This window comes from Lissotriton vulgaris, chromosome 6 (genome assembly GCF_964263255.1).
Source record: "Lissotriton vulgaris chromosome 6, aLisVul1.2, whole genome shotgun sequence".
Lineage (NCBI taxonomy): Eukaryota > Metazoa > Chordata > Amphibia > Caudata > Salamandridae > Lissotriton > Lissotriton vulgaris.
The window spans coordinates 1,172,737,123-1,172,764,926 of NC_141694.1; the positions used below are offsets into that span (position 1 = coordinate 1,172,737,123).

General features: G+C 41.1%; 1 protein-coding gene across 1 annotated transcript in view; it reads left to right on the forward strand.

Annotated features, from left to right (window-relative positions):
• Positions 1-27,804, forward strand: part of LOC147708599 (alpha-tectorin-like) — a 230,198-nt gene that overhangs the window by 42,344 nt on the left and 160,050 nt on the right. Inside the window, exon 2 of the mRNA XM_086925366.1 lies at positions 14,765-14,853. Within this exon, the coding sequence (XP_086781492.1) occupies positions 14,765-14,853 (89 nt within the window). The remainder of the gene's footprint in view (positions 1-14,764; positions 14,854-27,804) is intronic.

The window sequence follows — 27,804 nt, forward strand, 5'->3', positions numbered from 1 at the left end:
AAAAGCCTAGGCATTTGGCTTGACAAATCCCTCAATTTCAACTTTCACGCAACTAAACTCTCAGCCATATGCTTTGGGCTACTAAGGCTCCTTCGAAAAATTCTCCCTCTGCTGCCTTTTCATGCCAGATAGATATTGGTCCAGGGTCCAGGGTCCGATCTTATCACGCCTAGATTTCGGGAACGCCCTCTACCTATAATTAAATAATTTTAAATAATTGGTAAATACATTTAATTAATTGGTATTTCATTTTAATTAATTGATATATATATTATGTAGCGGGTTGTGGGTTTATAGGGGAATAGGGTGGGAAGTTATATATTTATGTTTAATTAATTATTAATTAGTAGGAATTATAAATACATTTTAAATAATTGGTAAATAATTTTAATTAATTTGTAATACATTTTAATTGATTGGTAAATAATTTTAATTAATTCATAAATAGATAAATGTGTTCTGTTGTGGGTAGTGGGTTTATAGGGGAATATGGTGGGAAGTAATTTAAATGTAATTAAGTAATAATGTTTTTAAAATAATTGTTTTGTTAATAATATAATTGTTAATTAATTAATAATTGATAATTAAATATTATAAAATGGTATTTTTTATTATTTCTTTTAGGTTAAATATATTTACTTAATCATGTTTTTTATTATTATGTATAGGTATTGTATATGGTTTATATATATTTAATTGTTTATATTATTTTTATTAAAAACGTTATTATTTATAAGTATGTTATTTTAACCCCTACGCTATCCAACACTTTCCCTACTGTTGTACTCTCTGGAGTTGGAATAGTAATTGTTACTCCTACGCTATCCAAAGCTTTCCCTACTGTTGCACTCTCTGGAGTGGGAATAGTCATTTTTACCCTTACGCTATCCAACACTTTCCCTACTGTTGCACTCTATGGAGTGGGAATAGTAATTGTTACCCCTACGCTATCCAAAGCTTTCCCTACTGTTGCACTCTCTAGAGTGGGAATAGTAATTTTTACCCCTACGCTATCCAACACTTTCCCTACTGTTGTACTCTCTGGAGTGGGAATAGTAATTGTTACCCCTACGCTATCCAACGCTTTCCCTACTGATGCACTCTCTGGAGTGGGAATAGTAATTTTTACTCCTACGCTATCCAACGCTTTCCCTACTGTTGCATTCTCTGGAGTGGGAATAGTAATTTTTACCCCTACGCTATCCAACGCTTTCCCTACTGTTGCACTCTGTGGAGTGGGAATAGTAATTTTTACTCCTACGCTATCCAACGCTTTCCCTACTGTTGCACTCTGTGGAGTGGGAATAGTAATTTATACTCCTACGCTATCCAACGCTTTCCCTACTGTTGCACTCTCTGGAGTGGGAATAGTAATTTGTATCCCTACGCTATCCAACGCTTTCCCTACTGTTGCACTCTCTGGAGTGGGAATAGTAATTTGTACTCCTACGCTATCCAACGCTTTCCCTACTGTTGCACTCTGTGGAGTGGGAATAGTAATTTATACTCCTACGCTATCCAACGCTTTCCCTACTGTTGCACTCCCTGGAGTGGGAATAGTAATTTTTACCCCTACGCTATCCAAAGCTTTCCCTACTGTTGCACTCTCTGGAGTGGGAATAGTAATTTTTACCCCTATGCTATCCAACGCTTTCCCTACTGTTGAACTCTCTGGAGTGGGAATAGTAATTTTTACTCCTACGCTATCCAACGCTTTCCCTACTGATGCACTCTCTGGAGTGGGAATAGTAATTTTTACTCCTACGCTATCCAACGCTTTCCCTACTGTTGCATTCTCTGGAGTGGGAATAGTAATTTTTACCCCTACGCTATCCAACGCTTTCCCTACTGTTGCACTCTCTGGAGTGGGAATAGTAATTTTTACCCTTACGCTATCCAACGTTTTATATAATTAATTGTAAAAATATTAAAAGTATATTTAATTTTGTATGTTTTTTACATTTTATTTATGTTATTGTTTTATGTTTGTAAATGTATTTGTAATTTAGAATATACTTTATTAATTTATAAATTAGTAAAATAATTATTACAACTTATTGTTCAGTACATATATATTATATATTTACTGTATATATTTAATTAATGTATTATTATATATGTATTATTTATTAATTGTAAACATTATTAGATACTTTTAACTATGTAGAATTTATTTATTAGTGTTATTTACTTTATTTTACATTTATAGTTAAAAAAAAAAAAACGATATTTTTAACATCGATATTTTTAACATCTATATTATTGTTTCGATATTTTTGTACTTACCATGTTGTAGATAGGATGTCGATATTCTTGCCCTCAATATTTTTGACTCGATATTCCTGTAGGTCGATATTTTGGAGGTCGAAATTTTCTCCTTCCTTTTATGACTATGTACGTGTGCTGCACTTTACTGCACACTTATAAAGAGGGAAAAGAGTTAAAATCAGTCTATGCACAGTATTTTGTTCAGCAAAACCTATGCTAGATTCACTGAGCCACCCTTGCACTATGGCACAAAGGTGTCTCCGTGGTGCTAGGCAGCTTATTTCAGCGCCAGTGCTAGGAAAAGTGTGGGGGAAAGCCATATTTTTGTAAATATGGTGCGCCCTTCCTCTCTTCTTTTCACGCAGCGCAGCATGTGCAGCCCCTTCACTGCGCTGTGTGAGTAAATGGTAAATCAGGTACCTAAGACTTTCAATACCACGAGGTTCAATTCAATAGTAACAATTCTAACCCTACACAATTTGAACACTTTTCTACACAAAGCATGGCGCTCTGAATGGACATTAACCAGGGCTAGCCAGGGGCAACAGCAGTGACTACTTGATTGCCCATAATACATCTGGTACCGCCCTTGTTACGCCTGATTAGGGGTGTCATGAAAGGAGAGTTAGGAAATGAAAGTAAGCACTTCTCTAAGAGCACTCTGTACTTCCTGCAGTTTCTAAACATTGCCCTCACCCTGATCATTCAGCAGCAAATAAGCAACTGTTGGGAAGGTAGTGGTGGTGCAAGTGATCAAACTTGTAATGTCATCAGGGACAAGATGGGGTGTGATGTCACTTCCGCTAGCCCTGGCATTTTCATACATCAGCATCCAGGACTTTGACGTCTCTTATCAGTAGCAGCTTAAGTTCACTGTGAGTTAACTCGGAGCACAAAGACCACATGTTTTTATGTTACAAAAGTGGACATTGTTTAGCATGAACTTTGCAGAGGTTCCGTTGTCATATATTGGAGTCATAGCTGACCTGGTGTCAATCCACTCAGTTTTTGGTGAATCTCAGCAGTCAAATGTTGGGGTACATTGAAGCCAGTATGTGGTATTATATTTGCAGATCCTGTGGTAAAATATTCCAGCCCCATGAATAGCTCTCATGTGGTCTGTCATACCAATGTTTAAAAAGTAAAGGAGGACCCCGCACAGACTAATAGGGGACTGGGGGGAAAGTGAATCTTAAAAATGAGAGACAAGGGTGTCCCCACGTGAAGACAGTCTGGGACTGTGTTACACACCTAGTGCTTGAGCTCTAGGGTGAATGATCCATTATCAGGGGAACAAATTTATAAAGCATGCCAATGATATGGCGGGAAAGGTAAAGTTACAGAGATTTGTACTTGATCCCTGTCCGTGTATGTTCAGAATAATTTCTACTATTCTATTTTCTTAAACCCGTGAAGGTGCCAGAAGATTATAGCCTCACTGTATCATCAATTCATACACACACATTGAGACGACAGTTTTTTAGTGATACCCACAATGAATCATAGAGGAAAAGAATATACAATATCAATATTTTTAAAAAAAAGGAAAATTTACCACACCACGAGTTACTCTGTTGCACATTTATTATACATACAAATTTTAAAATTTCATCATTACAAAATAAACAGTTAATTAAGGTACAATGTTAATACATTTGCATAAAAGACATTTTATTAAAAATAAAAACAAAGAATCTCAGGTCGACGCGGCGTTTCGGTTTCTTGTATTTCTACCTTCTTCAGGACAGATTCTACATCAAATTTAAAATTTTTTTAAAAAACAGAGTTACTCTAAATTGCATTGGTGTAGGTTATTCTATATTCACAGCTATAAATAGTGATGTTTACCTTTCCCATGGACAGTATGGTGCTCAGGACCTTATAATCACACTTTGTGTGCTATAAGGTATACAATATTATTTATACACTGTTTCTGGAGATTGGATTTATTTCTACCTCCTACCTAGTCTTTAAGAAACGTCCATTGCGACATAATTATATAAATTATCAATGTGCTATCCCTACATTTTATCTTATTCAGAGGTAATACACCAAACAGAAACTGAAAATAAGTCAAAAACCAGATGGCAACAAGGTCCTGAGCAGAAAGCACTGTTTGGTGGGGATGTCGCTCCACCTATTTTAAGGTATGCAGGATATTTAGAATTTACCCGGTTGTATTGATAGGAGTTCTCCATTTGGGCTCTATAAGCATTGGACCATACTGTCCAGGGGAAAGGTAAACATCACTAGTTTTGTTCGAAGTGTATGGATAAAGAAGATATGGCCAATATGTTTCTCTAAAAATAAAGGCTTCAAAACAAATATGTATAAAAAATGTTTTTATAAAAATTATTTAAACTTGATTGTGTGAAAAGTATTGCCAGAATAGGGCTGTGCCAAAGATGATGCCCTCTGTACTAAAGAGGCTAAAAAATGAAGTTCTAGCTACCACATTTGTACCTATTTATAGCTGTGAATATAGAATAACCTACACCAATGCAATTTAGAGTAACTCTGTTTTTTAAATTTTTTTTAAATTTGATGTAGAATCTGTCCTGAAGAAGGTAGAAATACAAGAAACCGAAACGCCGCGTCGACCTGAGATTCTTTGTTTTTATTTTTAATAAAATGTCTTTTATGCAAATGTATTAACATTGTACCTTAATTAACTGTTTATTTTGTAATGATGAAATTTTAAAATTTGTATGTATAATAAATGTGCAACAGAGTAACTCGTGGTGTGGTAAATTTTCCTTTTTTTAAAAAATATTGATATTGTATATTCTTTTCCTCTATGATTCATTGTGGGTATCACTAAAAAACTGTCGTCTCAATGTGTGTGTATGAATTGATGATACAGTGAGGCTATAATCTTCTGGCACCTTCACGGGTTTAAGAAAATAGAATAGTAGAAATTATTCTGAACATACACGGACAGGGATCAAGTACAAATCTCTGTAACTTTACCTTTCCCGCCATATCATTGGCATGCTTTATACATTTGTTCCCCTGATAATGGATCATTCACCCTAGAGCTCAAGCACTAGGTGTGTAACACAGTCCCAGACTGTCTTCACGTGGGGACACCCTTGTCTCTCATTTTTAAGATTCGTCTGTCATACCAAGGCACTCTCTTCCCATCTCCCTAGCGCCGAAGTTGATTTCAGCTGCCGTGCGTGTCGTGACCCGACAGATAGGGCGACAGGACAGGAGGACACTAGGACCCTGTGGGTCATGAGGGAGGTGACCAGGTCACCGGACACCACATCCGGTTAGGGACAGGAAGGGCAGGCTGACCGGGACAGCAAGCAGAGCGGACATGCATGTACCCAGCTCCAAGAGAATGTAATAAATGAAGCATTGTACAACCAACCTGTGTCCAGAGTTTGATGTGCTGCCCGGCGCCCACTGCGGAGACACGACAGTGAGCCAGGCACACACCTTAGTGCCATAGTACTAGGGTGCGTGCCTGAGTCTGCCATTGGTTTTTACTGTAAGGGTACCCCTCCAGTACGAAATACTATGGCTAGACAAGTCAGAAACCTTTTTTCTACTTTGAATGTGTGCTGCCCAGTCGGAAAAGCAAGGAGAAATTAAATTTCTCCTTTTAATGCCTGCTTTCCAGTAGCGTTAATGTTTGGTGCTAAATTCTGTCTGCCAATGTTAGTGGATAGGGTTTAGCATCAAAAAGCATGGGAGGTTGCATGTGAACGCGCATGTACCATCCATGTAACGCCCCTTTGATGTAAAGTAATGCAAAGTAGTGTTTCGGGCTGCTTTGCGTTACCTTTCTATACAAACCATCGCAAATACCAATTTGCGTTGGTTTGTTGATCACAAAAACAGGTTTAGCGTCGGATTACAATAAAAAAGTAATGCTAACCTGGCGCTAAACCTTTGAGAATCTGGGCCTAAATCTCTCCAAGATCGGGGCAGCAGGTAGTTTCATACCCACACACGTAGCTACTCCAATGTGTGGCTACAATAGCTGCCCTTCTCCCATATCTGGGTTGACCTTCAGGCCCAGTGGCTCCTGTTGTGGTGAGGTTAAATTCCCACTTCGAATTGCACAGGGGATTGGTGGCTGACTTCCACTGGCAAGGGTGCAGTAGATTCTTCCAATTGTGCTTGACATAGCACAGTTTTTGACAAATTTGCTAAATAGCCCAGTGTTCTGATGCGGCAACTCACGAAATATTGCAATACTAATCATGACAGTCTACCCGGGGGCGTTCTGGTTTCTTCGGGCAAAAATAAACTTCAAGAAAATGAAGGACAATGGTACATTTTTCAATACAAAGCCATAGATGATACAAACAGATGGGAACTTCAAACAGCCTTTTATTCTTCAGAGCACTGCTCTTCATTCATACACTTCACTTGCTTTCATTTTCCAATCATATTCCATCAAACGAGATTCCTCGTTGTATTTTATGACTGAGAATCTCCTTGGAAGTGCCAGGTTGGAAAAACACTCGAAATTGACTAAAATCAAGCCTTATAAGCAAAGTTAGGCAGATTCAACAAGGTCATTCAGCAGTGCTACTTACCATTTGCTATAATTAATTGTGTTATATCAAATTTAGCATTATACAAGATGGGCCCCAATATGCCATGAATGCCAACATTAACAATATAAGAATACCATTATTGGATGCCGTGAATTACTATTATGCCAGAGCCAACTATCACACACTTACGCTTTTATTTTTACTCACCCTATGACACGTTTCGTTCTGGCTTTGCCTTCTGCTGCTGGGCCATGCCAAGCTACGCCATTAGGCTCCCACCCAAGGTGCATGCCTATTGGCTTTATGACATACTTTGTGCTGTCAATCACACTCAAAACTGTGGCACCAGAGCTGCTATTGGCTTAGAACAGTATTATTCTGGAGTGCCTCTCCACTCCAAAAATCAGTTAATGTTTCCGCACTTCAAAAAACCCAAACTGCACATGTGAGTGACCGAGCATGGAGAGCAGGACTTTCATACATGCACAGTTTCTTTTTCCCACTATCATATAAAGGATCTGGGGGTTGGTGGCACTATAACTCCACAAACCCTGGGGAAGACACATATAAGGGTTGACCAATTTTAGGACCCACATCCCTCCTACACTTGCCTGGGCTGAGGAAAAGTCAAGATCTGATGGGTGAGTGTGGGGGGGGGGATTTAAGGGGGGAGTAGGGGCTAGGCACCTTGACCCACCCAGAACCAGGGGCAAGCAGCATGGTGAATACTGGTTTCTTTCAGTCCAGGTGAGAAGCATAAGTGGGATAGGTGTGCACCAGTGAAGCTGCTTGGGAAAGGATGTTCCTCTTTCAGAAGGTAAGCAGCCATGTGAGACTCTGAGGAGTCCCCTGTACCGGATCCATTGATTAATTGTTAAACAGACACCAAGTTCACAATTGATCCACCATATCTGATTTCATTGTCAGGTGTCCCTACTAAACACAAAACTGACGATTTCACATGTTAAATTTATTAAACCAGCTTTACAGGGACCTGCAACTAGCTAAAGAATGCTCTTTTAATCTGGTGGCTGAAAATCTGGAGCTGTATTAGATGCATTATATATATATATATATATACATATATATATATATATATATATATATATATACATTTGAGATGTCATAAATGGTGTAATCAGTGATGTCACTGACCATGTCACTGGTAATGTAATATGTGATGTCATCAGCAGTGCATTGCGGGGGCAACAGTTATAGTTAGCTCAACTAACCATAACAGCCGAATTTCTCTGGTTTTGTACGTGTGAAATGTCCAACTAACTATAATGTCCCTGAAACCTCTATTTTTTTGTGTGAATTTCCAAGGTTTTTTAAATGCTAATTTTCAACTATAACGTCCCTGAATCTTATGTTTTTTTCAGTGAATTTCTAAGGTTTTTTAAAAGGTAATTTCTAACTATAAAGTCCCTGAAACCTATGTTTTTTTCAGTGAATTTCTAATTTTTTTAAAATACAAATTTCTAACTATAACGTAATAGTCCCGTTTGCAGAGTGGTGCAGAAAGGGGCCTGGGCCTCCAACCAGCACTCAGGAATTTTGCTGCGTAGGACTTACAGGAGGTACCAGGAGGGCTACTTGGCCGCTAAAGTCGCTCAGGAGTAAAGTGGACTGCCTCCCCAAACCAGTACTGTGCCAGAGTTTGGTGGAGATAGGTGAGTGTTGCCTCCGAAGACCTCTTAGCAATCCCACTGTGTTGGACTTACTGGAGGTAACAGGTGGGGTAGTTGGCCCCGTAGGTCAACTTTGGGGGCCAACTACCCCTCCTACTACCTCCAGTAAGTTTCACACAGCAGGATGGCTAAGTTCTCATATCAGGCCTCGTGCCCTCTCCCCACCACTCTGCAAACACACTCCTTGACGCACTCCTGAATAGAGATTAAAGTTCCCTTCGCTGCTGGGGGCACTTAGGGGCCAACTAGCCTACCTGATACCTCCAGTATGCCCCAGATAGTGAGATTGCTGACAGGTGGACACAGGCCACACACCCTTTTTCCACCACTCTGCAAATGCACCTCCTGGCGCATTGTTGGTAGGGGGATTAAGTCACTTTAGTTGCCCGCTTTTCTTTTTGTTTTATATTTTTAGAAGGGGGTCTGTGTGGCCCCCCTTCTCTTAGTATTTTTTGGGTCCCGGGGGCCCCATCCCTCAGGGCCTGAGAATTATTATTTAAAAAAAAAAAGAAATGGTAAAGGCCCCCCTCCAGAGGCAGATTCTGGCCACGGGGACTCCACTTTGGCCACTTTAAAAGAAAATATACATTTAAAGGAGGAGTGCCGTGCGGCCTCCCTCGTGAGGCCATTATTGGCCCCAGGAACTCCATCCCTGGGGAGTTGCCTCTTTTTTTTAATTTTTATTAATATTACAGCAGGGGGCCATGTGGCCCCCCCTGGCCACTTTTGGCCCAGAGGACCCCATCCCCCGGGGCCTGGCTCATGTTGGGGACCGCGGGGGAACCCCAATGCCCCTGTGGTGCCAGTCAGATCCCAGTCTCCTGCAGGAGCCGACATTGCTTTTGGACAAGGGGAGTTGTTGACATGCAGCTCCCCAAGTCGAAAAGCAATCCTGCAGTACTTCAGGGAAGCGAGAGCAGGTTTCCTGCTCTTGCTTCCATGAAGCAAAGCAGTATTTGCAATGACAGGGCGAGAGCAGTGCTCCCGCCCTGTCATTGCAAACTGCAATGTCCCGGAGGTGGGCACCATGGGACATTGTTTGATCAGGCCCTGAGGGGGTTGGGGGGTGGTGGTCCCCAGGGCTATCTAGGGCTCCTGGAGGGGGGCCGTGCGCCCCCCTTCCAATTTATTTAAAGCCTCTGGGAGGTTGTGGTCCCTGGGGCTGGGACCCCCGTATTTTAATAAAGTGTGCCCCTTGGAGGAGGTGGCCCCGGGGCAGTGTGGGGAAGCAGGAGCCCCCCCCACCTCTTAATAAAAATAATTGAAGCCCCGGGGAGGTGGCGGTCCCCGGGGCTTAGGGAGGACAGCAAGGCCCCCCTTAATAACTGAATGCCCCGGGGAGGTGGCGGTCCCTGGGACAGCATGGGGGGGCAGGACCCCCCACACCCATTTTATTAAAAGTCCCGGGGAGGTGGTGGTTGCCGGGGCTGCGGAGCCCATGCATGCCCTGCATATATTTGGCATATTGCCCCCAGGGCCTGACTCACCTTGGGCTCAGTAAAACGAAGCGCGGTAGACCGCGCTTCATTTTACTTTCGGCAGGATTCGCGAATCCTGCCAAATACTTTTTTTACAGAAATGCTGTTTATGGGCCCTGGGGAACATTGTGGGACTCCCTGAGCAGGCCTAGGGGGTCAGGGAGTTTCTACCCTGCCCCCTTTTCTTTTTTCTTTTTTTTTTAACCTTTTTTCCTGTGACTCGGTTTTACCAAGTCACAATATGGCTGCCAACACTTCCTAGTTTGATTTGTTCGCAAGCTCGTGATCAGGAGGGTTCAGCCAATCAGATCTCACAATTCTCATATATCCATATCTGTAAACTTTTAATTATCTCAAAAACTACTGATCGGATTTACAACATTTTTAAAAAAAGCGTGCTTTCTGGACCAAATGCTACTTTTTGGCAAATTTGCAGTTCGGGCTGTAACCGTGTTTAAAGTTTCCTATGGAAAATAACATGGAGAAAACCAGGTTGAATCCTAGATGCAAACATTTTTCATTTTACTTTAAATACTAATTCATGAGTAATTCATTAGACCAATATAAATGGAGATGGTATGTTGGGCTATTCGGAATGTGCAAAACAGTGCAAAAGCAGCAAAGTCAAAATATAAATGTGCAAAAAATGTGCCAATATATTCCGATTGGGAAATAAAGTGCAAAAGTGTGCAGAAGTATGTACCATTAGATATAGATAAAAAAGTTTTGGAAAAACACAGTTTTCATAATTCATGAGATCATATTCATGGCATACATTCTAATTTCAAAGTGCATATTGTGAGTTGAAATCAGGCATTGATTTGCTAGATCAAACATACGAGGTAATATTAGTACCGCCTTATCATGGTTAGTAGGTGTTACCACACCCATAAATAAAAATTCCAATTTAACACTCTTCAGTTAGACAAGGGTAGAGCCAGACCTTATTAGAATTACTATTCTTTGGTGTCTTAAAATTGTGCCACCAAAAGGTACCACTAATGCAATGATGAAAAAAGCAACTAGATATGATTCCTTCATGATGGTATTCCTGTATGAGAGACTTGGCTGTCAATGCTTAAAGAAAGTTGTACATATCTTCTGCATTGTTCAGCCCATTGGGGCTTTTGCTATCAAACTCTAATATTAGTTTAGTTTCTAACTGTCTAAGCAAAAGCTCTCTGTTGCCTCCTCTACGTTGTTTTGATACTGATGCCACCACAAAATATTGCAAGCAATTTACATCATTTTTGTGTACCCTTTTGAAGTGGCGTGCCACCGGGTATGTGGGGTCGCTGTGTAGGATAGCTCTCAGATGTTGCAAAATCCTCACGTGCACCTATAGTACCTACTGGTGGATCCACCAGTCAAAGGTTGCCCCTTATGAGAATGCCCTCACAGATAACGTTATCTCATGCAGCGAGGTCAGCAGTCGGCCCCTGCTCTCCATGCTTACATTGCAATTCACTTCACAGGCTGACGCGTTTCGGAGAACACTCCTTTTTCCAAAGCCTTTCAGAGAAACGACAAACATAGCATAGTTCAGAACACCTGCTCTTTATTAGAAGGGTCCCGCCTATCTGGGCCTCAATCTCCCGCCTTCTCCGGCTTATGTCCCAAGGCATTATGGTCTTAGCAGTCTGAACTTTTAATCAAACCCCTTTGGGTGCTGTGATGAGTCGAAAAATAACTGAAATTGGTGGATATATATATATCCCAGTTTTATTAGCAATTTATTTTAAAATCGCACTGTTCTACGTTATCTGTAATACTGTACTAATCATTTAACTATCAATGCAGAGACCATTCTAACTTGTAGTGTTTCATTTGTGTTGATGAAGTTTTGTTTACAATATTTTAATGGCTGAATTCATGGGGGAAACCAGGAGATGACTCTTGTGACACGTTTAGGTTACCAGACTGGCTGCTGTATTTTGGAAAATGTGTTGACTATAGTTTTTTATGTGTGGCAGGCAGACAAAGTTGATGTAATCACGGCAGGTATTGAAGGGAGCTGAGACTAGTCCATTTACTGGGAGATGAATGGGGGCGTACATCTGCACTTGGTGAACATATGACATCATGTAATCATCAGGCTAAATTTTTGGGTTGATGATGACGTACAGTTGTTTGACCTTGGTGCTGGAGGTGATTGGCTCACTTAAGATGTACTGAGGAGGTATAATACTGAGTTGAAGCAGGTCAAATTCAAGCAGCTTGTACCCAACCAAGAACAGGTGGCAGACAAGATGATTCCTAGGACTGGTGATGGTTTTCTTACTGATTATGCATAGGTACACGTATGTCTCATTAGTATAGGAGTGAAAGAGGATACTACGGTTCCTAACAGTATTCTGGAGAGGTAGTAATACTTGTTGAAGAAATTGGTGAGAAGCAAGAAGCTTGAGAAACTCCAGAAAAGACCAGAAAGGTGATAGATGGGAAGATGCTTATCGTGTGCTGCTGCGATCAGTTTTATGGTAATTAATGTGAGCTGGTCGAGAGGAGAGTCTGTCATTACTGCTGTGCCGTAAAGGTGGTGAAGTAGGATCTCATAAAATCAAATATCATAGGGAGACCATAGTGTAGGAGTTCCAGCAGACATGCTTACACTCTTCTGCAGGAGAGTAGGCTTTGGCCCGGATTTAACATAAGACAGTATAGACTTCTACTTGTCCTATTCTACAGTTCTTGTGCTAATTCCTTTTAGATTGTCTTCCAAAGCTAGAGTTGCTTTTATGATAAGGCTCTTTCTCCCAAGGATTTATTTTTTAACATTTTTATTTTTTGAGGAGGTTAATGTTTGTAAACTCTAGGTTCATTTCTTTGGATGTGTTCTCCAATGTGCACTAGTTCTAGCAGATTCACTGCTCAGCTTACAATGAATATAGTGGGCACATATATTTTGCAATGTTGGCAAAACTAGGAACGGAAAAAGCAATGCAAGGAGTTTAGGGGAGTGACTAAAAGAATGGCTCTTAGGGCCAGATGTACTAAGCATTATGCGACCGGTAAAATGCATTTTGACATGTACAGAAGGCAAAATGTGACTCAGTTACTTGTTACTGAATCACAAAGTGCTTTTGCGATACGATATTAGGAAGGGGAGTGTTTGGGGCGTCCCTTCCTAATACCGAAAAGCACGGGTATGTATGAATGTTTTGCGACCGGGATTGCAGTTGCAAAACATTTGTAGTTACCACCAAATTCAAGTTGATGGAAACCCATTCGCAAACGAGAATGGGTCCCAAAGGGACCCCTTCCCCTTTGTGAAATGGAAGTCTGTCCATTGATGCAAATATATCTGTGCTTCAGGGAGAACTCAAACGAACAGCTTTCTCTATTTTGCCTCACATGTGGTATACATAAATTTGTTAGTCAGCAATGCACAACCTTCAACTAAGTTAGGTGTATAAAATCAAAAACGCTCGACTCAGTAATCAGGAATATACCCCCACATGCATCAAACTCCCGTTTTGCGTTTCCAAATTTGCGATTTTTACCGAATCGCAAATATGGCTTCGCAAAACGGGATGCATCACAGAAAGTGCATAATTTTTGCGATGCGGTAAAAATCGCAATTTTTACCGAATCGCAAAAATTATGCGAATTCAAAATTGCGAATTCGCTATTCCCATTGATTCCTATGGGCCAAAAGGCCCATAGGAATCAATGGAAATTGCGAATTCGCAATTTTCAATTCGCATAATGTTGATGCATTCCATGGGTGCAGGGGGGGGTCCAATGGACCCCCCCCTGCACCCCTGAAATGTTTTTTTAAATGGATGTTTCACACACACATGTCCTAAGGACATGTGTGTCTGTAACATGACATTGTTTAAAATGTGAATTTGACCATTTTAAACATTTTTCGCAATTTACCGCGAGGTTCAACCTCGTGGTAAATTGCACTTGCAATCTTCAAGATCGCAATTTTTTAAAGAATGATGCATTGCATTTAAGGAATCGCAAAATTGCGATTCCTTAAATGCAATCGCATTTCAGAAAATCGCAAAATTAGCGATTTTAAAGAAAAAGCAATGATGCATCCCAAAAAGCATTTTTGGAATCGCAAACGGCCGATTTTAAGGAATCGCACCGTTTGCGATTCCAAAAATGCTTGATGCATGTGGGCAATAGGGTAATCTGATCAAACACAGAGATCAAACAGTTCACATGTCTCCAGTTTCACAGATTCTGAGGCCATTGTAAGAAGCAAAACATCATTTTGGTACTTATCATACACGCCATAACTATCTTTCCTTCTAATAGGATCTAGTGAGAACATACCTCATTTTATTATTTGACAATAAATAAATCTTGACAATAAATCTTATTATTATTATGACTTTTGCCTATGGGAACATAGGGCTGACATTTTTAAAACAAATATAAACATATGTAATTCCTTAAGAAAAAATAAGTGCATTTCTTCATTAAATGAGAGTTATTTCCATATTGCAGCTTCTGTATTTTATCCTACCGGGAATACATAAACTTTGGCTTCATTTAGAGTTGGGTCCCAAGGATAAACCTGCTGATTTGTGTAGGTAGTGCTAAGCACACAGCAGTAACCACTAGTGGAATTTCCAGTAGAAATTATGTCTGGTTGTGAACTTTATTTGGGATTCTCACATTTTCACAAATTGTGGAAATTTCTGTTATTAGTGAACTGTTAATCAAGACCTTAGACACCCTGTAAAGATGTTACTGTATTTCTGCAACTCAATAAATATGTATTTAAAAAAAAATGGTTTCACAGAACTGAATCAAATCCTTCATTTGACTGCGTCAATGTTTAATCTTCACACAGAGATTAACGAGACTGTAATCTGCACCAAAGATTTGATTGAAGTGGAGATTCCGAGCGCATTCTTTCTTACGAAGATCCCGCCAATTGACGTAAGTGAAACGCATAAATTGATAATGCTTACTACACAGGGCAAATGGGGCATTTAGTTTTATATTGACTTTAAAACTTTGTATATAACTTGTGAAACAAATCAAAAGCTACCCTATTAAGTTTACACTCTTTTCAGATCAACAACGCAATGTATTAAAAAGAGATTACTTTTAGGACCTGGTTGTCAGAGGACCATGTCCTTCTGGCACATCATTCTCATAATGAAGTCATTATGGAGTGAGATTTGGAATACAGGAACATACTGGAGGAGGGAACTGTGAAAATAACTGGCCTACACTGGGTTTAAACCAAATTAAATTTGGAAGAACATCATTGATCATCACATTAGTCAGAATTTAATGTGAAAATATAAGAAAAGTTGCAAAAAGAGAATTAAAACTTCTCCGCCTTGCCCGTTTATTATACTATCATTAATTGTTTAGTGTATATTCTTCTATTGGTGTGGCCTCATAGTGCTTTCTTTAATCCATTGAGTTTGCACATGGTTCCAGAGGTACTGGTAAATAATAAAATCTAATTTGGGTAGTAAATATGTGTTTTGTTATGGAGGCAGGTTTTAGAGCGGTGGGACAGGGGGTATATTTTTCCCCAAATGGGCACAGGGTCAGTTGTGGCTGTTAAACTGTCAATGTGGGCAGAGAGATATATGGCAGCCGTGAACAGTGGTGTATGATGAAGTTTAATAGTGGGGCATAAATGCACAGGACAAACATTCTAAAGAAAGTGAATGAAGTGAGTGAGCTATAATTGGATCAAGTGGAAGGGGATGAAACCCCCGCCCTCAAGAAAATGTTATAAGTATGTGGTCAAATAGTGCCTTTAAGAGCGTAATTTATACATAAATAGATTAAACAAAACCTTAGGTTCCGAAGAGGCACTCGTTAAATAGTCCAGTACTTTCATTTTGTTCTAAGCAAGCTTTGCCGTCACCATGATTATTAGGGTTTCACCCTCCCCAAGATACTTGTCAAAATTATGACAAAAGTGCATTTTTCCAGTACAATTTCACACAAAAATCCTATGTGGATTAGAAGCATTTAAACACGTGGGTATACCCTATATGTTTTTTAAATGAATTTTTCATTTCTATATTATTCTTTATTCGTTTTACTCTGTGCGTTCAATACTTTAGGACTGAACATTTAAATGGAAGGGCATGGTGAAAAATCTAAAAGTTACACAAAACTCACAATATAAAGCCGTATGGAGTGTACAGAGACACACACAAACCCCAAAGGCTCATACAGCATAGCCACTCCTCCCAATCTTACACACTCAGATTTCAAACAGCAGTAATCCAAATGTCATAAAATCTTTAACAATTGTAGTTGATGGAATGCCTCCACCAGTTATGAAGTCAAAGCAGAAAGTGCCCTCTTGCACCAAGGTAGAAACATCAGCAGTAAATATCCTGAAGTTGGCATGAACGGCAATCACTTCATCCTGAAACATCAGCTTGCCAATTTCAGGAAAGATAAACACTTTGCAGTGGAATATAAGTCTTTCATTTTAAATAAATAAGCTCAAATTTACAAATAAAAAAACATGAATTTTCATGTTAAAATGTGATGATGTCCTGAAATATACTATCTTTGTAGTGTTTACTGCATATAATATTGATCCTGAAATATCAGTGTGTTGCACAGTGTGCCTTAAATGCATATGTACCATCCTGACATGAAAAGAATTCAAGGTATATGTCGGGTATTTCCACCTCTTTTATTTCAAGGGGCGGCTCAGTCATGCCGTTGATGCCTACAATATGCCAGAAATGTACATCATTCTGCTAGGGAAAAAAATATGTCACTGCAAACACCATGATTCTATCATAGTCCAGAATAAGGCAAAAATACCAGCATTAGGCCAAAAAAAGATGGAGGGCACCATCATGCCATGACTTCCACAGCTTTGCAGAAATGAACACCATTATGCCTTGGGCAGCATTTTATCAGGTGTGGGCACCAACATCTCATGAATGCCATAGAATGTATGACGTTACAACGCATACATTTACAACGCATGCACTTACAATGCAGTTTTTACATCGCAATATTAACTACAACACATTCTATTACATCGCATAACACTACATCACATATTAAAAAACTAGTTCAAGTTCAAAAGTACTATATTTGTTTTTTGTTTTTTACAAAACCATAAAAGTTCACATGACATTAAAACTAGCAATCCAAACTTTCAGATAAAAATACACAAGACAAGTTACAATTTATAAAAACCGGCTATTCGTTCCATAAATATTCAGCTGTTGGATGATCAAAGGGGAGCAGAAGACACAGGGTTTTATTCTTAACAGTCTTACATATCCAAACATTTCCTATACTTCATAGTACATTTTAAAAAACCAGCCACATGAGGTATACTTTCTGGGTTCAACATTTGTAAATAAAACTACATCGCATATTAAAAAACTACCTTTACAACGCATTCCATTACATCGTATACTACCTTTACATTGCATACCATTACAGCGCATACCATTACATTGCATTTAAGGTACATATTGGATAGTATGGGGTAAAAATTACTATTCTAACTCCAGGGAGTGCAACAGTAGGGTAAGTGTTGGATAGTGTAAGGGGTAAAATTACTATTCTAACTCCAGGGGGTGCAACAGTAGGGTAAGTGTTGGATAGTTTAGGGGTACTATGCCTTGTAATGGTATGCATTGTAATGCCTGCGTTGTAGTGACATGCGATGTAGTGTCATGCGTTGTAATGGTATGCGTTGTAATGCCTGCGTTGTAGTGACATGCGTTGTAAGGGATGTTGTGATGTAATGACTGTGTTGTAAGCGTAGTGCAATGTAAATACTGCGTTGTAAAGGTTGTTTCCCATGCCCATACTATGCCAAAAACTTCCACCATTATTCTAGGGCCTGCATTAATACATGAGGGGTCACCATCATTCCATGGATGCCAACAATATGCCATAAGTTACCTGTTTATGCTGAAGGGGGTACCATCATTCCATGGATGCCAGCAATATGAAAACAATTACCACTATTATGCCATGGGTGCCACCTGCAAACCATACATTGTACCACTGACAGGGAGTGGTGGTGTTCAGGTCATCCTCCTGGACCTGTCAGCCGCCTTCGACGCGGTCTGCCACCGCACGCTACGAACACGCCTCTACGATGCCGGAATCCAAGAGAAGGCCCAGGACTGGACCACATCCTTCCTCTTCGGCAGAACGTCCGCCTCCCCCCTTCCAATCCGAAGCTACCGGGATCATCTGCAGCGTACCCCAAGGTTCATCCCTTAGCCCAATGTTGTTCAACATCTACATGGCACCGCTCGCCCACGTCGCACAACCTCAACATCATCTCCTACGCCAACGACACCAACCTCCACAAAGGAATGAAAGCCATCGCCGACTGGATGAGGAACAGCCGACTGAAGCTGAATTCGGACAAGACGGAGGTCCTCATCCTCGGATCCACCCCTCGGCCTGGGACGAATCCTGGTGGCCGACCGCACTGGGAACACCTCCAACACCCACCAACCACACATGCAGCCTAGGGGTCATCCTCGACTCCACTCTCTCCATGACGAAACAGGTCAACGCTGTCTCCTCCTCCTGCGCCAACACCCTCCGCATACTTCGCAGGATCTTCAAGTGGATCCCCACCGAAACGAGAAGGACGGTCTCCCAGGCCCTCGTCAGCAGTAGACTGGACTACTGAAACGCCCTCTACACAGGATCCTCGGCCAAACTACTGAAATGGCTCCAACGCTTCCATTACGCCTCCGCACGCTTGATTCTCGACATCCCTCACCGCAGCCACATCACACCCCACCTGAGAGACCTGCACTGGCTCCCTGCCAACAAGAGGATAACCTTCAAACTCCTCACCCACGCACACAAGGCACTCCATAACACCTGACCAGCGTACCACAACAGCCGTCTCAGCCTCTACTCCCCCACCCGCCAGCTCCGCTCCGCAGACCTGGCTCTTCGAACAGTAGCAGCTTCCCCCCCCTAGCGCCTTGAGACCCTCACGGGTAGGTAGTGTGCTTTACACATGCGATGATTGATTGATTGATTGATTGATGTGTCAGTTGCCACTGATGCAAGATATAGCAGGTTTGAGAGTGTGTGGGCTGGAATACAGTGACACAAAGTGAAATGTATGTTTTCCACATTGTATGTTCAACAATTGAACCTGGGAACAATGTGCAAGATAGTTCCTCAGAGACCAGGTACAGCAAAATCACATGAAGGATCAAATATTGCTCTGCTAACTGCAGGATGCATCTCACTCAGCTGTAAATACTGTTAGCATTGCTGCACAGTCTAGGAGGATATGATCTCTGAATGGGAGATCTCTCCTTCCCAGATTTGAAGTTGTCTTTTGCAGAGATTGGAGAGACGTCCTGCATAGACCAGAAGTCTCCTGAATTGACTAGGAAAGGTTTTCTGCACAGACTGAGAGGAAGCCCTTGCACAGTATGATAGATTTTCTACCCTTATTGGCAGTGGACTTTCGCACAGAACAAGAAACGTCATCCTTGTAGCCTGGGAGTAATCTCCGACTCAGACAAGAACAAGTTTTTTGCACAGATAGTAGATTATTTATGAACACATTTCTATTATGTCTCCTACTCAAATCTGGAGTCATCTCCCACATAGACCCAAAGGTTTATCCTGCACAGACTGGAAGATAACGTCTGCAAAGTTTGAGAAATATCTCCTTTACATAGTAAAGCTTTTACAAATTAGAAGAGATCACCTTCATATAACTTAAAGGATCACCTGCACAGACGGGGAGAGGTCTCTAGCAGAGAATGAGAGTGATTGTCTCCTAAGTATGGGAGGGGTGTCCTCCAAAAACTAGGACAGGACTCTGCACCGGCAAAGACTAGAGGAGGTAACCTGCACATACAGAAATGGATCTTCTTCAAAGACTGGAAGACTGCTCCGAAACAGACTGGCAGTTGTCTCATGCACAGACTAGGAGGGAACTTCTGTACAAAGTGGGAATACACTCTTTCACAAACTGAAAGGGGTCTATTGCAACTACTGGGAGGGGTCTTCTGCACAGGCAGGAAGTGGACTCCTGTACAAAATGGGAAAGGTCTTCTGCACCTACTAGAAATTATCCATTTTACAGCTGGTAAGAGGAATACTGTATACATAGGGAGAGCCCTAGTGGGCAGAGAAGTAAAGGTCTCTCGTAAACACTGGAAGTGAATACATGATACAAGAAACAAGATCTGCATACTGACTGCATAAAAGATTTTCTGAAAACAATTTCCTCCATATGTCCTGCAGCCTAAAGGCCCTGTGTGCCCCACTTGACTTCAGTTGCCTTTTGCTCTTTTTGAAGGTGCTCAGCATAGACACAGAGTCTTTCCCTCTCCTTGGAATGATGGACCTTCCATAACTACTGCCACACACAGTGGGCCCTAAGTTGCATGCATTACGCCAAATTAAGTTAATCTTGTTTCACCAGCATAAGGAGATGGCAAGTGAAGAAACACTTCCACATGTATGTGGTAACAAGACGGGCATGGAACTGTGGGATGGTGTGCACCTATATGGAGCCCTGGAGGGCAGGATGCATAAGGGGCAGGGCGATGAGGTATGGTGCACCTTACTAAAAGGAGCACTAGAGAACAAGGTGAAAGAGGTAGAAGGGTCATAAAACTGTAAATAAACACTTCCAAAGAGAGACCTGAAGGACAGAAAATACAAAGGCAAAAATCCAGGAGGTCACATATTTACAGGGAAGGCAGGGGGCAGATCCAGGAGGTCACACATTTACAGGGAAGGCAGGGGGCAGATGAAGGGGCAAGGAGGGAGTGCATACTTCATTAGAAAAGAATGGGAAGCATTGGGTTTAGGATGCTGAGTAGAGTATGACAGAGAAAAGGGGCAAAGAGAGGAAACATTTACGAGGACAACTGGAGGGCTGCAAAAGGCCAGGAGCCAGGTAAAGATGATGAGAAGAAAGCACCAGGGGCAGATAGCTAAAGATATTCATTAGGAGAAGTAGGAAAAATAGCTTACGCAGAAGGAGAGGGGCTGATTATGGTCTAGTGGAGCGCTCATCGATCAAGGTTAGTATCCTGAAATCTCTCTAATCCTACCACCTTTAGTCATTAGTAAAATTTAAATTGAGAATGCTCATTCACTGTAAGTGGAGAAATCATGATAATTGGATCAAATTTAGGTAATGTATTTTAGTTTAGCAAATGTTTTAGAAGAATAAGTGCCTCAAATAGGAAATAAAACATTTAGTAATCAGATCAAATACCCAAAGCTCACAAGTTCAGGAAAGGACGTGAAATGCGAGTTGCAGTGGTCCCAAAAGGGAGGAACCACTGAGCGCATTCAGTCTATGCTTTAATTAGGAAAGGAAGCTGTTGGACTTGGCCCTTTTTAGTTAAAGTTCCCTAACTTTTTGCCTTCCCCCTAGAACTTTTGTCTGACATTGTGTTGCCAACTTAAATGCTTTGGGCACTTTGCCGCTGCTGATCAGTGTCAAAAGTGCAAGTGCTCTCTGTATAAAGTGTTATGGTAATTGGTTGTCCTTAATTGGTATGTTTGTCTTACTAGTAAAGTCCCTAGTAAAGTGCACTATGTATGCCAGGGCTGGTAATACAAATGCTACTAGTGGGCCTACAGCACTAATTGTGCCACACGAACAAGTAGTCCTAAAGCGAGAACTCAGGCCTGCCACTGCAGTGCCTGCGCGCAGTTTGCTAGCTGCCATGTTGTCCTGACAAGTGCACCCCCTTGCCAGGCCATACCCTTCCCTTTTTAAGCACATCAGACACCCCTATGGTAGGCCCAAGGTGCCCCCTGGGCAGGGTGCAGTGTATGTGAAAGTAGGACATGTATTTAGGTCTGCACCATGTCCTGACAGTGAAGTGCACCATGTCCTGCCAGTGAAAAACTGCCAGATTCGTTTTTCACTGTTGCGTGGCCATCTTGTCCATAGGTCAGAATGGGGAAGGCTGTGTAATATGTTTCCAGCCTATCTTCCCATAGGCTTAAGAAGGAGAGGTGAAGTTTAGTGTGCCTAAACTCACAATTTAATAACACATCTTTTTGTGAAGGTGGTTTTTGAATTGTGTGTTTAGAAACCTCACTTTTAGAAGTGGCTGTTTTTTTTGTTCTAACAATTCTGTATGTTTCTGACTGGTTGTGGAGTGACTGTCTGGATTTGAATGTGATAGGCTCTGGGGAATGTCTTGACCCAGGGGAGGAGGTGAGACAGCAACAGGCTGACCTGCATCAGGAGTGTAGGGGGGAGGAGTATCCCCTGGAGGTGAAGAGGCCTGGGCTGTTGCCATAAAACAATGGCTCCATCTCCTGCTTAGTGATTGAGGATCCAGACCCCCACTATCACAGTAAGAAGGTGTCACTGGCAGCCTCCGCTCAAGTCCGTATCGCAGCCCGTACTTGCCAAGGGGTGGCATTACCAGGGCCAGAGTCTGGAGCTGCACTTTCTTTTCCATCAGAACAGTGTTGGTGGCATATTTTGGCAGTAGCTGACCTCGAGTCAGTAGGAGTGACATAGAGACTGCTCAGAGCACCGCGATCCGTGCCGGAGTACATTATTTTTGCATTACGAACTGCCTGATTGTTACATTACGAATTGCATTATTTTTGCATTACGAACTGCCTGATTGTTGCATTACGAATTGCATTATTTTTGCATTACGAACTGCCTGATTGTTGCATGACGAATTGCATTATTTTTGCATTACGAACTGCCTGATTGCTGCATTACGAATTGCTTTATTTTGGCATTACAAACTGCCTGATTTTTGCATTACGAACTGCATTATTTGTACATTACGAAGTGCCTGATTCTTGCGTTACGAACTGCATAGCATTGCATTAGGACTGCATTGGATCATCGATAATTGCTCGTTAATACTGCGAGAACCTACAAGGGCTTGCTGGCCTAACAACAGGCAAGGTGAAATATTACAAATACGCACATGTTGGATTTTTATCGTGTGGTCTCATCGTATATCTTTCTTTATAAACATATAATTGTTTTCTTAAGAAACTCCTGTGGAGTCCATTTGTGGTGTTATCATTGGGTTACTGAGAGCGTAGTTACAAATACTTTACACATTTGCCTTGGAGATAAGTCTGGGTGCTCGTGCCAAGCTACCGAGGGGGTGAGCAGGGGCTATCAGAGAAGGTGTCCTTCCTTTCCCTGACTTAGAAGCAAGGGTCCCTATTTGGACTAAGGTACCTACTACAGACAACTAAAGACCTCCAGTTCTAACATAGGCCAATTCAGTTTTCATCGAAAAGTTCTGAAAATCTCATCAGTCAGTTTGTAATTTGCCGGCATGCAGAACAGCAGCTATCCGTCACCTCCATCAGCTGCACAAGAGTATTGCTCCAAAAATTAAATCCCCAACAACTTTCCCATCAGGCAATATTATATTCTTACAATTTCCGGGAATGACACCTCCTGGTGTCACCTCATTTGATCAGATCACGCAGTTCATTGGTCAGTTTATGTGGAATGTAGATCGGGTGACTTAAAGAAGACACAAAATGCGGAGGAAATAGGTGGAACCATTAAACAGTCCTTAAGTCATCCTGTTATTTGAAATGTTAAACAATGCCCCTTTAGCTAGAGCATGTAGTAAAAGTTTGAAAGGGCAGCTTCCCAGGCAGCTGTGCTGAAAGTAGTAACATACATGTAACAAAATATTTATACCATACATAATATTCTCAAGAGGGGAAAGACCTTGATGCAGTCAACTGTTACATCAAGTTTTTTTCTCTTATTCAGCGTTTAGTAATATGGCCTGTTAGCTTAGGCTAATATAACGCAGAATATATATCATACATTTACAAAAAGCATATAGAAGTAAAAGCTCTAGTATAATTTCTGATGCCCTTGAGAAAATTTTAGTATGGTCAAAATTAATTCAAGTAGAAATAGTTTACTACTTCATTTTAAAAGTACCAATATATAAATGCACTAAAAATAGAGATAAACATTTTCGTTTCATGCAATTATTATTAGCAAATGTGCCAGGAACATTCTCTAAAAGTTTCACTAATGTATCTTTTGGTAGAAAGGTGAGGCGCCTATTTTCTTTTTGTCATTTCGTGCACATGTTATCACACATATATGTTTTTCATAAAATTCACTATCAATATTAGGAGTAATAATACTATTTAACCGCATCGCTGCTGCGGAGATTTTTACGCTGTGCGGCTGTTTTCGATTAACCGCGATACATGACGAGCTCAGCTCGTCATCCGCACACGTCACCCGTGGCTGATGACGAGCTGAGCTCGTCATCAGCATCAAAGGGGTTAAGAAATCTCATTTGTTATTCTGTTATGCAAATGCAATTTGAAACTGATTAGAGGTAAACTCAATAATGTGAGAATTCACCAAACACACATTTTCTATCACAAGTAAAAAACAAAATACTTTTTCTTTAATACCTCACAACCTATTGTATTGTATTGTAACTGCATTTGTATATCGCTTACTACCGCTGACGATGCATCGAAGCGCTTTTTCTGCAAGTAGCGCGCTACTCCTGGACTCATAGAGGATTAGTGTTGAATTAGTATAGTGAAACATGCAAGTAAATTTTAAGTGGTGGATATGTTAGTCAGTTATTTCGATTCGGAAGGATAGCAGAAGGATAGAAGAGGAAAGAAGGTTTGTATTTATATAGCGCTTCTAACCCCTTAGGGTTGTTGAAGCGCTTTTTTTGGCCAGTAGCAAGCTACTCCGGAAACCCATAAAGATTAGTGGTGAATTAGTATGGTGAAATATGAAAGTAATTTGAGTGGTGGATATTAGTCAGTTATTTGGAGTGAGAAGGATAGTGGAGGGATAGAAGGGAAAGAAAGGTTTGCATTCATATATATAGTGCCTGTCACCCCTGATGGGGTGTTTAAGCGCTTTGTTGGCGAGTAGCACGCTAATCTGGAACCCTCAAAGGATTTGTGGTGAATTAGTATAGTGGAATATGGAATTAGGGAAGTGAACATGCTTGTCTGTTATTTTGATTGAAAAGAATAGTGGGGGAATAGAAGAGTGAAGGATTTCTTTTTTTAGGGCATAGCAGTAGGAGAAGGATTTTGGATGAGTAAAAAGGGTTTTTGGAGGGGAAGAGTCAGAGGGAAGAGTTTAGAAAGGTTTGTTTTTCTGAATCGGTATAGTAAAAGAGGTGTCAGATGATTCAAGGAGGGGTAGCGTAGGAGAGAGTCAAGAAAGGGTTATTTTGGGGAATATAGTAGTGGTATGGGGTTTGGGATAAATGAGAGAGTGGGTGTAGAGGATATAATGATAGATGTATAGGGTGAAAGATAGGGTAATGAATTGAAAAGAGTAGCAGAAAGAAGTTTGAGATGAGTCAGAAAGTTGGGCTAGAAGATATATTGAGAGAAGTATAGGCTAAGAAATGGGGTAGTGCATTGGAAATGCTAAATTAGAAGAAAGATAAATATATAGATCCGTAAGTACATTGAAAGTATATAGATGCATAAAGGAGGTAAGTATATCCAGTTTAAAGATATTGATAGAGGTGCAGGATGAGAAATAGGGTAGTGTATTGGATATGCTTTTTCAGGAGCAAAGTACAGACACACAGATCCAAGTACATGGAGGTACATAGATGCACAATGGAAGCAAGTACATGTAGATCAAAGATGATTTTTTAAATTTTGTTTTTGTTTTTATAACAACATAATTATTGTACATGTTACATTATACAAAGCAATACACAAAGATAGACACAGATCTATAGTGAAAATAAATGCTTATATACAGAGGGACAAATACATAGGGTGGGTATTAATGAATGGGAAAATGGGCAGTATTCCTGGCCCTGGCCCTGACCAGTCTTGTACAGGCTCAAACAGGCACTCACCCTTGTCCTCTCCACCCTTAGCCTCGACGACCTATGTTACTTATACCCATGATAACATTTAAACTACTCATTTTATGCATGCTTTTGCGATGCAATAGCTAAAATTCTTAATTTTCATCATTTCCTATAACGGTAAGTTTTCGCACGTTTCTTTATTCTTCTCTCAAAAAGTGTCATGTCCAGTTTTCGCTTTTTCCTAAAGTGTAAAGGTAAATTCCGCTCTATCACATGTAAAGTTGAGAAAGTTATGTGCAGAGAAGAGTCGTGCAGATAATGGAAGGAAAAGAGAGGGCCATTTGAAAGAAAAAAATAAGAGAGGCGAAAAGCAAAGGTTTTAAGTAAAGGTCAGTTCTTCTTGCTATATTTGTAATGCTTTTTTAGATAATATGCGATTTGAGGTTGCAAGACTCCAGAAAGAAACAGCATCATTTGCCTGTAAATATGAGGATTTATTAGTTGCATTTGATAAGCACTAGAATCAGTCCACTGCTAAGCTACTACTGGATCACCCAGCAAGCAAGGTCGGCCCATCTGCTGGCACAACATAATGTCTGGAAACATTTACTGGGAAATATTATGAGCTTTAGGCTGTGCCTGTAGGAAGCAGTAACCTCAAGATCACATCAATGTGAGATAAATATATGGGTGCATAAAGTGCACCTTAAAGGTTCAGAGCAGGAGTAAAAAAAGGTAGGGAGCCAGAAATGCACACTTCCATAAGAAGGGCAAGGCAGGAGACACAAGGGGCAGGAAACCAGGTGTTACAGGCAGACCAGGGGCAGATGAAGGGCCAGATAGAGCACACTTTCACAGGGAGTGCTCGGTGGAAGCAGAAACAAGGATTAGGACGGGCACATTTCTACACGGAGGACGTGGAAGCAGATGAAATGGGTGAGAACACATGTCCACCAGAATAGGGTGCTATGCAGTACTTAATTTGAGCTGGTAGTTTCCGGTACTCAGCACCGGCACTCAATCACCAACACCAGCACTTTTCATGAGCTCCAATTAAGGACACATTCATTTACGGGGAGATTAAGTGATTTGCACAGAGTCACAGAATGTTGAGCCGAGATTCGAACCTGGTTCCCGAGCTCTGAAGTCAGCAGCTCTGGCTATTACGCTACATCCTCTTCCCACTTTCATGGTTAGTAGTTGGCTCTGTTTTAGGCGACGCTAACAGGAGAAATGAGCTGTTGCAAGCTGCCTCTCGACGAGAACTCTGGCACTTATTTTTTTTACAAATTAACTACTGGTGCTATAGAGAGTAAAAAAGAAAAAACTGGACAGTGATTGTCTACTTTAACAACGAGGACTGGAGGCCAGCAGACGGCAAGTAGAGACTGATGAGGTCAAGGAAAAAGGCACCAAAGGCAGGGAGCAGAGGGTATCAATTTTATGCGGAAGCAGCAAGCAGCACTAAGAACTTGCAGTTCCACTCTGGCTTGTGGGTGATCACACCTTCAGTGTCATTGAGTGTGCTTGGCCACGTTTATGGCAGGCCTACCTGCCAAGGACTGTTAATCCCAATGGGTGAACCTGCCAGCTCAATAGCATCTTTGAGACTTCATTTTAATGGTCACCGGCAGACTATGGAAGAGAGTGAAAAGGTGCATAGGTATAGGAAACGGAAGCAAGAGGGAGTAAATGTCTCTCCCCTCTGCAGCCCCACGTTGCCCCCCCCCCCACACACAGCTCTGCCACTGGATTTGTTACACGCATTGTATTCTAGTACAATTCGTCGCAATGTCATTGAGCTGCGGGGGTATAAATTACTTGACTAAAGATTCCAAGATTGCTCCTAAATGTGTATCATGGACAACTACTCCTTAGTATTTAAGGCACAACATCTATAGAGGTGCCAATCATCACAGCCAAGGAACCCATCCTTCAAAATCCTGATATTCTAACAGCTCTTTTGTAAAGCATCTGCGGCCACATGCATCATTGTTGCCGTTTGCGTTTACTTAATTGCGAAAATTAAGGAATCGCAATTAAGAAATCACAAACGGTTATGCACCAATAAATCACA